We start from the raw sequence: 15,454 nt of genomic DNA on the forward strand, positions 1-15,454 counted from the left end.
ACAACAACTGTGTTTGCTAACCAATTAGGATACTTTACCTCGCGGATTGACCCAATTTTCAATAGCTTTTGGACCTCATCTTGAATCACCTGATTTTTGAAAGCACCTTGCTTTATTTTCTTTTGCTTTACTGGTGTGAAAGATGGGTCTTCATTTAGTTTGTGAGTCATCACATCCGGTGGTATCCCTGTCATATCAGCATAGGACCAAGCAAAACAGTCCACGTTACCTTTTAAAAATTCAGTCAACATACCTCGCATGTCTGAGCTTAGATTGGCTCCAACATAAACCTTCCGTTCAGGCCACTGCTCAAATAATATCACAGCCTCGAGCTCTTCAATTGTTGTTTTGATATTTTCATTCTCTTCAGGTTCTTGAATTGTATCAGGTCTCGAGTCTAAATCTGTCTTTTCTTGTTCAGTTGAGGTTTGATCCTTGATACCTTCAACTGTTTCCTGTAATTGCTATTTTTCTTTATTTACGGTGCTCGTATCTATTACAGCGTTGATACTTCTGGCTGTCTGCTGATCCCCACGAATTTGGCAAATTCCCCACGGTGATGGGAATTTAATAACTTGATGTAGAGTTGATGGGACAACATCCATATCATGGATCCAAGGTCTCCCTATGATCATATTGTAAGCCATTTCCATATCTACTACCTGAAATTTAGTTTCTTTAACAACACCTGCAGCACAAATTGTTAGAATTACCTCTCCTTTTGTTACCACACTTGAATTGTCGAACCCGGACAAGGTATGCGCCTTAGGTATCATTTTGTCTTCAGCTTGTATTTCACGTAATACCCTTAATAGTATAATATTTACGGAACTTCCTGGATCAATCAAAACTCGTTTTACATTAGTATCATGTACAAGTAAAGATATTACCAGTGCGTCGTTATGTGGTGTCATTACTCCTTCGATATCTGCATCATCGAAAGAAATACTTTCATTTTCTATAACCTGCCGTAATCATTTCCCGTGTGTTATCATTACTTTAGAAACCTTGTTGAAAGCCGTATATGTTACACCGTGAATATCTTCTCCACCACTTATAACGTTCCCGATTCTCTTGGGTGAAGGAGGCTTTGGTGGCTCTTGTCTATTTTTCATATAGGCTTGCTTACCTTTCTCACTAAATAACTCAGTTAGATACCCTTGTTTCAATAGATGATCCACTTCACTTTGTAAGAATCTACATTCTAAAGTTTTATGCCCGTGATCATTGTAGAATTCGCACCAATGGTCTGGATTGCGCCTATTTGGATTTGACTGCATCTTTTTTGGCCATCGTACCTTATCTCCCATGCTCCTCAAAACAGCTACGAGCTCGGAGGTAGTGACATTAAAGTTATATCCACCGAACCTTGCCTTTAAACTTCTATCATCATCTCGTGACTCTTGTTTGTTTCGGTCATGTCTGAACCTTAATGAAGAACCAGATTCCTTGTTCCTCAATTTTTGATCATATCGTTGACTATCCTACTTTGACCGTGAGTCATTCCCTGCAGGACCCATGTATGGATCGTACCTGTTTTTACCTGATCTTTTTTCTGTTTCTCATCTCCTGGATTTGCTCCTTTCTTCATGATGAAACTGAAGTACGGTATCTTCCTCAATTCGCAACTTCGTACTATACCTGTTATAAATGTCATTCCACGTGGTTGCAGGGAACTCTCGAAGGCTTTCTCTAAGTCTTCTCGTGGCTTCTGAACTTTTGTCATTTAAGTTGCTTGCAAAAGCTATTGCAGCCCAGTTATCAGGTACACGAGGCAAAGTCATCCTCTGACGTTGGAATCTATAAACAAAATCTCTAAGCAACTCTGTGTCCCCTTGTTTAACTTTGAAAATGTCTTCCATTCTTTTTTCAACCTTTTGAGCTCCTGAGTGTGCTTTAATAAAAGAATCTGCAAGCTCAGCAAAAGAGTTTACAGAATTTTCAGGTAAAAGAGAATACCAGGTTAATGCACCCTTGGTGAGTGTTTCTCCAAATTTCTTGACCAACATTGATTCAATTTCTTGCTTGGTCAAGTCGTTGCCTTTTACACCTGTAGTAAATGCAGTTACGTGATCACGTGGGTCTGTTGTGCCATCATATTTCGAGATGTCAGGCATTTTGAACTTTTTAAGGATTGGAAGGGGATCAGCACTTGGTTTCCAAGGTTGTTGTGAGTGTTTATCCACATCCACTCCTTTGATTACTAGGGTAACTCCAGGGATTTCCTCGATGCGCTCATTCTGTTCCTTAAGCTGTTTCTGCAAAGTTAGTATTAAATTTTGCAAATGAGAATTATTTGAATTACCTGATTCTCCTTCCTATGGTTCACTGGGGGTTCCTCCAAAATTAACAAGGCCAGAACGAAGATTCTCCAATGTAATATTATTAGGTGTAGGTGTGGGTGGTGCAACAGGTAATCGACTAACTAGATCCTGAAGAGCTTTGCTAACCCGTGCATCAATTACTTTTTGTAAAGCTTCATCTGCCCCTTTAAAATGTTCAGATTGCTCTTGTTGATCAGCACAAGATTCAGGAGCAGGAGTGCCTTCGTGAGATTGACGTGGTGAATTTTGGGTGGAGGGAACCACGTCAATGTTCTGTAAATCTCCTTGAATTTGATGGATTTGATTTTCATGGTTTCCTAAGGTGTTTTCACTGTTATTGTTGTTATTGTTATTGTTGTTTGACATGATGATGACAACGGATAGAATGTAGCTTAAACGAAAAGATTATCAGTTTTCCGGTAACAGAACCAATTTGTTTAACCAAAAATCTGAGTCTTTGGTCAAAGCTAGAAATAAAGAGAAATTCGGGTTACTGATAATCAGGAGAATAATAGAAGATTTCTGAGAATAAGTAGTTTTGTATTTCAGTGTAATCTCGATAATATTTCGTGTCTCTACAGATGTTGAGTCCTTCTCCTTTTATAGTTGATTCTAGGAGAAGATGTAATGCCTTTGTCTTAATGAGGCAATTATGAGCAATAAATGACATTAAAAGAAACGTTACACAATCATTTCTATTTAATTCAAATATTCTAACGTATTTGATATTTAATTCTGTATTTAGACTCTTTTACGTCATCAGATTCGTATCTTCAACTTCTTCCGATCTTCGGTCTTTAAATGACTCGAATAGATACGAGACTCGTACCTATTTGAGTAACGGTCCACACCTATGTTATTTTCTTCCTCCTATCTGTTGTCTCCCGTGCCTCTTGGCTATTTATTGCGTTTTGACCTTTGACCAGTCCACGTGTCATGATACGTCATCTTCAATATTCAGACTCAGTTTTTTCCCAATACACAAATATTGTCGGAACCCCTATAGATTTTAAGACAAGCACAAGTACTCGTAAGTGCAACAAAAATTTCTGCATGATGTTGATTCATTTAAATGTAGCATCGAAAGATTAGAAATAGAAAACTTAAACGAATTTAAAGAAACTAGTAGTAATAATAAATATCATACAAAAATCTGATAATGAGGTTATAATTATTCGAGGAGTATGAAGACCACAACTATATGAGCTTACGTCTTTCTCCGTGCCATAGATGTAGGATTGCCGTCAAAAAGGCCCTCAATTAACGTTTCAATTTCTTCAGGCTGGTACTTTATATACTTCTCTGCATGCTTTGTATTGTCTAAATACTGCCTAAATCTCCCAAAGAAGGACCTGTACGCCGGAATCAACACCGCCGATATAGAAACTCTTAGCTCCGACCGAAGCTGCTCGTCGCTCACCACCCAAGTGCTCTGCGTACGATGGATTTCGTCAAGCATTGTGCTGAAATTCTTGAACCTCTCTTTCACTACTGGCTTTGTCACTTTCCCACTCACTTGCATCCCGTCGTGACTTAGTATTTGTAACACTCTTCCCCATGTTTCTCTTTGGTAATTCTTATGGTATTGCCTCACGGTCGTTGATCTTCTTCGACACCATGTGTCGCCCATCACTTGGCGGACCTCCGTGGATCCTTTGGCCTTTTGTAAGATGTATCTGCCGTTGTTCATTAAGAATATGTCACGCAAAGAAGGGTCTCTATATAAGTTTGACTTAGCTTCTAGATTTGAATCCAACAGTTCCAATATTTTCATGATCTGTGATGAAAACGGCGTCGTGGCAGCTACATCATCGTGTGGGCTTTCGCTCTCAACGTGATCATCCAGTGTCGTGGCGGAGGAATATGCCTCCAACTTTGCGTGTTCTTGGAAAATATGTTCAAGGGCGTCTCTGTATTCACAGGCGTATTTTAGATAGTTCATGACATAACGTGTGAGCGGGTGCACTGCACCACCAGGGACCGGCGTTCTAGCTGCATCGTTCTTGATGGAACTTTCGAGATCACAGAATACGTTGACAGCTGCCTCCCCGAACCTATCTCTCGTGGCTAAGATCTCTGATTTCAGTTCGTGCTCACCATCATTGGAGAAAGATTCACTTATGGCAGAAACTAGATCGCGAATGGCTTCGTATATGTCTAGAAATTTGAAAAGTTTCTCGGCGGAACGTTTTGTTCTGGAGACCGCCTCAGCGAAGTCAAGAATCTGAATTACAATCGAACGTGCCAGGTTGCTAAATAGGCTTTGAGAGATCTTTGGAGAATCGAAGAAAACTGATTCCCCGAGTCTCTTTTCGCCAGGAAACAGAGTGCTTGAGCAGCTCTTCGCAACAATGATCCATTGGGTGATTTCTCCTTCTAGAGAATCCCATGGCATTCTCTGCACATCATCTCCGTTTATCTTCTCGAATTCGAGCATTTTCAGTTGCTCATAGAATGCGTTTCTTCGTGAAATTGAATATACTTGACAACATTCTGTTTCAAACCCGGCTGAGATCATGGCAGTGGCAATTCGATTCATTCTTGTCACGACCTCGGGTGGATACGATGGATAATCCGAATTTTTTTCTACTTTTGAATTGGAACAACCTCCGAAATCTTCTAATAAGGTTCGGAATTCTTCTTCCATGAAAGTCATGGCTCGTTGCAAGACCAAATTGGTCCGATTCAACAACGTTAACCCTGACGGAGATGATTTGGCGATGACATTTGTCAATTTTGATAAATGCATCACGGCTTCAAGGAAAAATGACTCTTCCTCTGTCATCTTACCCAATCTGGTCGGTATTTCACCAGAATTATATTTTGCAATCCTGGACTCTATGATTTTGGAGAACGTTTCAATATTTTCAGGGGCTTCCGAGTTTTCATCAGATGTGGAAACGGTATTTTTGAATGGATCAATATCTGATGCTGGACAGCCACTGTCATTATTCTTCTTCTCCATTTGCTCTTTCTAAACGGATATGGAGGAGCAAAAGAGAAGGGATCCGAAGAATGTATGCATGCAACTGTGGAAAAATGAATCAAGTAGTAAAATGGGACATTTTCATGGAATTTTGTTAGAGGAAATTTGTTTGAGATTGAAGATGTTTTTTCTGTTTTCCTATTACTACGTGTTTAAGGGAAGGTGGTTTATTTTCGGAAGATGGTCGGTACAGGAAGACTATTGACTCGGTTAATAAAGGTTATTAGTGCTCCCCATGACTTGATTTCGGCAAGGCTTCCCACTATTCCCAGCTCTCCTGTAGTTACAGTTAAGCCCCAATCATAATTTAGTGGTCAACAGTTTGAATTATTATGCACCAGTTTGACTACCAATGCCTTTGTGTCACTATTCGCCAATTGGATTTTCTTTATTATCAAGCAATTGCAGCAGCAACAATAACAACAAACCCAATATATTTTCATAAATGGAGTCTGGGGAGAAAATTGTGTACGCAAACATTGCCCCTACCTTATAGAGATAAAGAGACTGTTTCCGATAGACCTTCGGTTCTAGGAACAAAGAAGATCAAGCAACAAGTAGCAAACAATAGTAACAACAATGTATTATGGTAACAGGCGCGAATGACATGTCATGTAATAGTAAAGAACCATGAATAAGATAATACAAAAATAGTCCTATTACAACTGGTAAGCCTAGAAGAAACACACTACTATGTGTCAACCACAATTTTAATCCTCGACCTCCACACCTTTCTATCGTGGGTCATATCCTCAGTAAGTTGGAGCAATGACATGTCCTGCCCAACTACCTCTCCCAAATACTTCTTAGGCCTATCCGTTTCTTTCCTCAGACCCGCCATGGATAACCTATCACACCTTCTTACCGGAGCATCTATCTCTTTCCTCTTCACATGTCCGAACCATCTCAGCCTCGATTCCCGTAATTTGTCTTCCATAGATGCCACTCCTACCTTGTCCCTAATAACTAAACTCAATAACAGAAAATCTCTAAATATCTAATATAAGTAACTGAAACTCTACTACCACCGTCCCAACATTTGGTGTCAACGAGAACATGAGCACTACAACATCTCAACATATGACAAACTCTAGTACAATTATCTGAATAGCATAACAATACTGAAGAAAATAAAAGGAAGGAGAATCAAGGTTTACGAGCGTCATAGCAGCTACCTCAAAGTCTTCGAGTAGGAACTAGCACCAATCAAGCAATCACCGCGTCCATATATATCCGGATCTGCACAGAAAGTGCAGAGTATGTTACAAGTACAACCGACCTAATATACTCCATAAGTATTGTAGCGAACCTCGACGAGGTAAAAGAAGCACAAATTATAAATGATGCTAGCTATAACCTGTACAGTTTCATCATTTTAACAAATACAGAACAATAATGAAATCAAGTCATAAAGCACATGAAGAAGCATCTGAGTGTGTGTGTGTACAATTTCTCAAATACTTTGCTCGGTCGGCATATAGAGATAATATGCAGTTAAATTAGGTAAGTAATCACGAAAATTGCAAGTAGTGATGAAATTCGAACAACCACTAGCCATATTTCCTCAACCTTTCCAATCTACACCAAACTATTGATCAGCTTTCCTCAATATCCACGTGTACACCATCAAGTGATAAACATGAGACGGTGACCCTAGGGAGATGGACTATATCCACACTCAAGCACGGCCAATTCAATGTGCAACCAGCCTGGCGTGAATAATCCGCCCTTTGGGGTCACAGTCATAACCGTACAATCCGCTTGGCATGGTCACAAGTATAACAACACAATCTGCTCGGCGTGGTCACATGCATAATAACACATTTCTCCCGGTGTGGTCACATGCACAACAACACAATTCACCCGGCGTGGTCACATGCACACAGTCCAATCATATCACATAGGAGAAATAAACAAGAATAAATGTATGTGATAAATATTTAACAAATATCATGTTCTTTGACTGGTAAAAAAAATATGAGTAGGCATGTACAAAGTGTGCTATCGTAGCTCGAATCGTCAAATTTCATCACAAAATAGCATTTATCAAGTTCATTTAGGGATTAAACGTCTATGTAGCCTCAAACATGGCTCAAATAGTTCACAACAATTTTACGAATGTAAGAAACAACATAGTTTAAAGCTTATCAATCAATTCTAGGCATATCATATTCTAAGCACAACCCGAGCATGGATAAATACCCCTGGTATTAGCACTTGGGCTCTAAACCCCATACATGTGCACACCCATAACACATAGCTATCACAAAATAATTAGGAAACTAGTGCCTCAGCCAAGTTTAGATAAGATACTTACATCAAGCAAAACAAATTACTCCCCTAACAAGTCCTTCCTATGCGTAGTAACCTCCGAAAGGCCAGAATCTAGCCCAAATAACTTAATACTATTAATAAAAGATATAAGAATCAATTCTAAATGACAAAGATAAGATCTTTAACCAAAATCAAAACGTCAACCCCAGTTTTGCACCTCGGAATTTGACGAAATTCATAAATTCCGAACACCCATTCAATTACGAGTCCAACCATACCAAAATCATCCAATTCCAACCACAAATCGCCCCTCAAATCTTCAAATTTCACTATCCAATAACATAGTTCAAAAATTCCCAAATTCTAACTTAGTTTTATGAGAAATAGGTGAAATAATATGGGTATTCAATATTTATGGATAAATATAAAATCACTCTACTGGGAACATAGTCCAGAGAACTCCTCCACTCAACCCTTTGGAAACCCCGGCATTGTCAATGTCACGATCTTAGCATGAAATCCAGAATAGCATGACATGGTGATAGCCAATCCATGCCTAGAATCACATCAAAATCAACAATAATAAGAAGTAAGAGAACAATTCTCATCTCCAATCTCTCAATAGTTTCCCCACATGACCGATACACACAGTCTACAATAATATAGTCACCCACCGACATAGATATATAAATAGGCGTAACTAAGGAAGTACAGGGCGTACCCAAATAATGAGCAAAGTACGATGATACATATGATTAGGTGAAACCAGGGTCAAATAATATGGAAACATCTCTATGGCACACTGAAACAATACTTTTGATCACAGTATCAAAGGCAACTGCATCTGGCCTGGCTAGATATGCATAGCAACTGGCCTAACCACCACCTGATCGACCTCTCCCTCTAGGGTGGCCTAGAGCTGACTGGGCCCCACTCCGAGCTGGCTGTGTGGGGGGTGTAGCAACTGGTGCTAGAATCATAGACAAAATTCTCTACTATGGAACCCTACTCGATAGTCTAGGGCAATCTCTCTTGAGATGACTCAAGTCTTCAACAGGCTACTGACCTTGATAACCCAAAAAACTATCTATGGAAACCTGGGCAGATGAAGCATGGTAAGAACTATTTGCTGGCAATGCACTGAATGATAACTGAGTCGGGTGTGCATTATAGGAATTGTGACTAACTGAAGAACCATGAGGAACATCGCAAGCTGCCTAAACAGGCCAATGATAACGATCCCTATTGTGATGGGTTAGCCCTCCAAATGAGGCAGTACTGAAACCACTTGAACTATGAGGCCTCTTGGCCTTCCTCTGCTCACGTCTTGTCTACGAGCCACCTCTTGGCGTCTAGCAATATCAACCACCTCACCAATCCTCGCACCCGTCACAATCTCCCTAGTCATGATGAAACGTATTCCATAGTCAAGGCCATCAATGAACCTCAAAATCCTTTCCCTCTCAGTGGGAACCAACCATACCACGTGGTGAGCCAATATTGAAAACCTCATCGCATACTGAGTCACTATCATACCCTCCTGGCGTAGCTGCACAAACTGCCTGCACAACTCCTCTCTGCGAGTCTATGGGGCAAACTTAACTAAGAAGAGAACTGAGAACACATGCCATGTAAGTGGTGCTGCGTCAGCTGTCCTGCTCAAATCATAAGTTTTCCACCATCGTTAGTTTCCCCGGTCAGCTGAAAAGTAGTAAATGAAACCCTAATGGTGACCAATAATACTCGCTGTGCGAAGGATACACTAACACCGGTCAATAAAATCCTGAGCATCCTCCGACTCCGTTCGACTAAACTTTGGAGGATTAAGCCTTCAAAACCGCTCCAGTCTCTTCTGCTCCTCATCACTCACATGAGGGCCAACCTGGGCCGGAGTAGCAGCAACCGACTGGGCTAGTAGTACCCCTAGTGTCTGGAGTCCCTGAGTTACCTGTTGTGGAGTATAGGCGGCAGGAGTCTAAGCACCTCCCCCGGCCTGAGAAGTGGCTGGTCTATCTGGAACCAAGATTTCCTGAGCAAGGCTCGTGCATATAGTCAAAATCTTGGCCAAAACCTCCTGATGGTCTAGAATCACCGTGGACACAACTGGTGCTTGAGTTTATCCCACCGTCTTGACCACATCTTATAACTTGCCCTAAGCTGGAGCAACTGGTGGCTCCACAGCTGTTGCTCTAACTGTAATATGAGTTGCACCTCGGCTTCTACTGCAGCCCCGACCTTTCGCGACCTTAGCTGGTGGTCGTCCGCTTGATCCAGTCGCATGTGTCCTCATCATCTATGAGAGAATAAAAGAATACAAATTTAGATTTTGGAATGAAAAAATTCATATGACAGGAATATAAGAAGGTCATGTTTCCTAACGGTTAGGTAGCCTCTCGAAGATAAGTACAAACATATCTTATTGATCCGCAAGACTCTACTAAACTTGCTCCTAACTCGGGAGACCTAAGTAATCTAGTGCTATGATACAAACTTGTTACGACCCAAAATCTAAACCCATCGTGATGGCGTCTAACACAGTTACTAGGCAAGCCAACAATAACATAATAGGTAAACATTTGAATAAAATAGGTTTATTAACCTCAACAATGGAAAATCTCATAAATATCTAATAAAGGTAACTGAAACTCTATTACCACCATTCCAACACCTGGTGTCAACGCGTATATGAGCATTACAACATCTCAACATAAAACAAACTCTAGTACAATTATTTGAATAGTAGAATTATATTGAAGAAAATAAAAGGAAGGAGAATCAAGGTTTGCGGACGTCATAGCAGCTACCTCAAAGTCTTCGCGAAGGTACTAGCACCAATCTAGCAATCGCCTCACCCAGGTGTACTTGGATCTGCAGATGAAGTGTAGAAGCAGTATAAGTACAATCGACCTAATGTACTCAATAAGTATTGTAGCTAGCCTCGACGAGGTAAAAGAAGCACGAATTATAAATGATGCTAGCTATAACCTGTACAGATTCATCATTTTAACTAGCACAGAACAATAATAAAATCTAGTCATAAAGCATAGGAAGAATCATTTGTGTGTGTATGTCTACACTTTGTCAAATACTATGCTTAGTCAATGTTTGGAATATTGAGATTATATGCAGTAGTATCAGGTAAATAATCACTAAAATTGCAAATAAAGATGAAATGCAAAATAGGAACAACCACTCGCAAGATTTCCTCAACATTTCGAATTCCACACCAAACCACTGATCAACTTTCCTCAATATTCCCATGTACACCATGAAGAGAGAAACACGAGAGGGGTGACCCTAAGTGGATGGATCCATATCCATACGAAAAGCACGACCAATTTAACGTGCTACCAGCCCGACGTAGTCACAAGCTCAATATAATAATCTGCCCGGTATGGTTACATGCTTAACAGTACAATCCACCCGGCATGGTCACGAACATAACAACACAATCCTTCTGGCATGGTCACATGAATAACAACATAATTCACCTGGCATGGTTACAGGCACAACAACACAATTAGGAGAAATAAACAAGAATACATGTATGTGATGAATAATTAACAAGTCTCATGCTCCTTGACTGGTAAAAATATCATGCTAAGTGTAGGCATGTGCAAAGTATGCTATCATAGCTCGAATCGACAAATTTCATCATAGAACAACATTCATTGATTTCATTTAGGGATTAAACCTCTATATAGCCTCAAACATGGCTCAAATAGTTCACAACAATGTTATAAATAAACATCATAGCTTGAAGCTTAAAAGTCAATTCTAGGCATATCATAGCCTAAGCACAACCCGAGCATGGATAAATACCCTCTTGTGATAGCACATGGGATCAAAACCCCACACATGTGTGCACCCATAGCAAGTATCTATCACAAATAATTCGGCAACTAGTGCCTCAACAAAGTTTCGATAAGATACTTACCTCAAGAAAGCCAAATTACTCCCCTAACATACCCTTCCCACACGTATCAACCTCCGTAAGGCCCGAGTCTAGCCAAAATAATGTAATACTATCAATAAAAGCTATATTGATTCTAAATGGTAAAGCTAAAATCTTTAACCTAAATAAAAAAGGCAACCATAAAAACCAACCCCGGGCCTGTTTCTCGGAACTTGAAAAATTCACAAATTTCGGACACCCATTAAATTACGAGTCCAACCATACAGTAATCATCCAATTCCTACCCAAAATCGCCCCTCAAATCATCAAATTTCACTCTCCAATAATATAGTCAAAAAATCCCCAAATTCTAACTTATATTCATGAGAAATAGGTGAAATAGTCAATAGGTATTCAATATTTATGGACAAAAGTGATTAAAAGTCACTTACCTCTTCAATTTAGGTGGAAACCCCTCCAAAAATCTCCCTAGTCCAAACTTTAAAAATCCCAAAAATGAGAAAAACAACTAAATCCATCGATCTTTAAACACTGCCAGCAATATTGATTCTGCGGCCCTAATAAGTGCACCTGCGCTTTCGCTTTTGCAACAAATTTTTTTTTATCACATCTTGTGAAGCCCACTAAGGATCCCGACCAGCTACTTCTGCGACCAAAATCCCACTTCTGATCGGTGGTCCTACTCACGCTCCTGCAAGGTTGCATTTATGAATCCTATCTACACCTGCGGTTCCTGCCCTTGGCGTCCAAACTCCTCTTCAGCGGAACTACCATCGCAGAAGCGACATCGCTTCTGCGGAACTCTAGCTTGCTTATATGAAAATCCCCAAGGTAGGCCTCTTCCACACCTACGACACTCCAGCCGTACCTGCGGCATCGCATCTGCGATCATGTTACGACCCAAATTGAAGGGCCGCGACAAGCACCCAGTGCATTACTCAATTGAGTACCAACGTAACATATCTTTTTTATTACATCATCATGAGTAAGTCGGTCAGAAGGGCCGTATGAGGCAACAAGAATAAAATATGAGGAAACACTCGACATAAAATGACCCAACCTGATATAGAAACTTATACACGTGACATACGGTCCTATAAGGCCAACATGTTCATTTGTAACCTCAAAACATAGGTTGACAAGGCCATACAAGTATCCGTATGTATGACATCTATCTACAAGCCTCTAAGAGTACATAAGTAACATAAAGGTCAGGACTGGGCTCTGTTATACCAATCAATACATGTCCTAATTATACTGACCAAATAAGCAACTCCAGAGCAAAATAGAGCGCACCAAAACCTTCCACTAAGCTGATAGCCTACTTGGAGGCTCTCAACCTGTCTATCGGGACCTGCGGGCATGAAATGCAATGTCCCCAGGCAAAAGGTATGCCAGTACAAATAATGTACTGAGTATGTAAGGAATGAAAACCACTATGGGCAAAATCATCAACGTATACCACCTGATCAGGTGGTGGTGCGTATATAACGCCGTAATCTTTTTCTATATCCCATTATATATATATATATATATATATATATATATATATATATATATACACACACACATATATAATGCTATCTGGTCATGGGTCAATATACATGTATAAATGAATGCAATGCGTGTGAAGTACGTCAATAAAATTTCTCAGAACGTCATAAGACCACTATGTCTTTGATTAATATCATAAAATAAACTTCATCAACTTACGTATTATCTGAGAACCATGAACAGATGATAGAATAATAAGACATATGGGGAATCAAGAATATAAGCATCTCTAGCACTTCTATGAATAGAATCATTTATATAAGTTGTGCATTTGGTCGTTTCATTTGTATCACTTGGATCATGCCAAAAAGAAAGAAGGGATAGCCTTAACATACCTGAGCCGATTCTCTTAACGATCCTTCCAACGCCCGTCAAACGCAACAAAACATGTAATGACAGATCGAAGTAGGAAAAAATCCGTATGATATTTTTGCGAAAGATTGCACCATACTCCCTTAAAATTGCCAAATCTCACGCTGCTAAGATGCTACGAGATGTTGTTTGAATTTTGTTTTAAGAAAATCACATTACTAAGATGCTAAAATGCAAATTTTGTTGAAGATTTTATATAATCTCCTTAGTTTGAGATTTCATCTGTAACTTTGAAGCTCATCCATAAACTTTTGCAAGCTTAACATCACCTTGATGAGATAACAGTCTCTTAAATTTGTTGGTTCTTGTGGGCCCCACTTTAGGATGACTAAGCCACTAAATTGTCACCTTGAGATGTGACTTAATAGTCACTTCTTTGGGCTGCCGCGTTAAGGGTGATAACCCTCCCCCCTCCCCCCGCCTAAGATTATCTCAATGTGCTTAATTAATTGGTTAATCTCCCACTAAAAATGAATAATTACCCAATTATCCACATAATTAAGAATAATCTTAAATTACTTAAAATAATACTTACTTTTAACACACTTTATGTACCCTACTATTATGGTCATGTAGTACCTTGTATGTGATTAGTCCATAAATACCGGATATTATAGTTCAGACCGTATTTTATCTCAAATTATCAAAATTCGACGAAACTCATTTTCTTCAATTTAGCCTACCCTCTCACCTTTACAAATTTATTTATCACTTATTTGAAATAGCGTAATACTTATAATCTAAAATAATCTCATTCCTGAGCTTACGCCTATTAGCTTACGACGAAACTTTAACGTACAAAAATGTGGTATGTAACATCTCATTTCCAAGCTTATATCAATTTACTTATGGCGTACTTCCACGTACAAAACCATGGAGTATAACATAATTCCCCCCTTTTGAAATATTCGTTCTCGAATGTTGACTGATGCGCTTAGTATTATCATAACCTACAGTTCTTGTGAATACTTTAGTACTCTTCTTGCCATCTAGGCAACTATTCTGTGAATAAATCAAAGGGCTAGGGCATTCCCGCCTTTAAGCCTCTTTCTCACACCACGACTTGTAGTCATAATCCTTCTAATCTCGTAGCTGTTGCTACCTTCTATCATGCAGCTTGTACGACTCTAACTTTGTATGTGTGCCTATGCGACGCTTCTCTCCTCTTTCTTTCAACTCTTAGCCAATATCTAGGCCTCAGTTTGTGAACATATACAAAATTATGTCAAGCTGTCCCTCTGGGCGTCAATAGCTTTACTACATCTAAGTAGGCCATACTATACCATAACTCTTACTTCGATTTATCATTACTGAGGTCTGCGACCAAACTCCAAGTTACTCTTGTTGCTTATCCTATATGCAAAAAGCTAAGTCTTTTAACGCTTCTTCATTACTGTTCATCTTAAGACTGATCGCCTAATCTCATCTTGTACTTTGTATTTTTTATCCATCCATTGTCAATTCACCTCAATATTGACCTACAATCTTCCATTGATAACTTGAAACTTCTTACGTAATACATTGCCACTAGGGCTTATGTTGCATCGAGGAATATTTGAAGTGATTTTCCTGATCCACTTAGGGGCGATTGTACTTCAATAATCGTATTTTATAGCATCCTAATGTGATTCAGCTTACATGAGTATTTTAATTCCATACAATTCATGAATTTCTCTTCAAATCATTACTCAATCGAAGGCCCGAACGTCATCCTTTATCTATCATAATTACACCCTCATTCTACTACCAGGGCAACATCCCACCTCTGCTACTAATCTTAGACTCCTTTGAGTTCATTCAGGCTATACTGAGCTTTCTATAACTTAGATAAACCAGTAGCTTTCTTGTTTTCATGGGCTTAATCTTGAGGACTTATCCACTCTCGTCACCTTCTCACTCGCCCTTTCTTATCCTTACTCATGTCTTCCTAAAACCTTGTTGCTTTACAATACTTCATCTTGCAACCTACACTTATCTATTTATATTACAACCTTCCTTCAACTTGCTTGCACCATTCATTTCCTTGTG

At 39.5% G+C, this 15,454-nt stretch overlaps 1 protein-coding gene across 2 annotated transcripts; it reads right to left on the reverse strand.

Moving 5' to 3' along the window:
• Window positions 1-2,884: 2,884 nt before the first annotated feature.
• Window positions 2,885-5,420, reverse strand: LOC107783057 (exocyst complex component EXO70C1-like). 2 transcript variants are annotated; one of them, XM_016604022.2, is made up of 2 exons: window positions 3,536-5,420; window positions 2,885-3,324 (listed from the first exon to the last, which is right to left on the reverse strand). In XM_016604022.2, the coding sequence occupies exons 1-2, from the start codon at window positions 5,287-5,289 to the stop codon at window positions 3,288-3,290; spliced, it is 1,791 nt and encodes a 596-aa protein (XP_016459508.2). In that variant the 5' UTR covers window positions 5,290-5,420; the 3' UTR covers window positions 2,885-3,287. The 2 variants fall into 2 exon arrangements, with proteins under 2 accessions (XP_016459508.2, XP_075108770.1); XM_075252669.1 differs by lacking the exon at window positions 2,885-3,324 and having other exon boundaries at window positions 3,428-5,420.
• Window positions 5,421-15,454: the final 10,034 nt, after the last annotated feature.

This window comes from Nicotiana tabacum, chromosome 5 (assembly GCF_000715075.1).
Source record: "Nicotiana tabacum cultivar K326 chromosome 5, ASM71507v2, whole genome shotgun sequence".
Lineage (NCBI taxonomy): Eukaryota > Viridiplantae > Streptophyta > Magnoliopsida > Solanales > Solanaceae > Nicotiana > Nicotiana tabacum.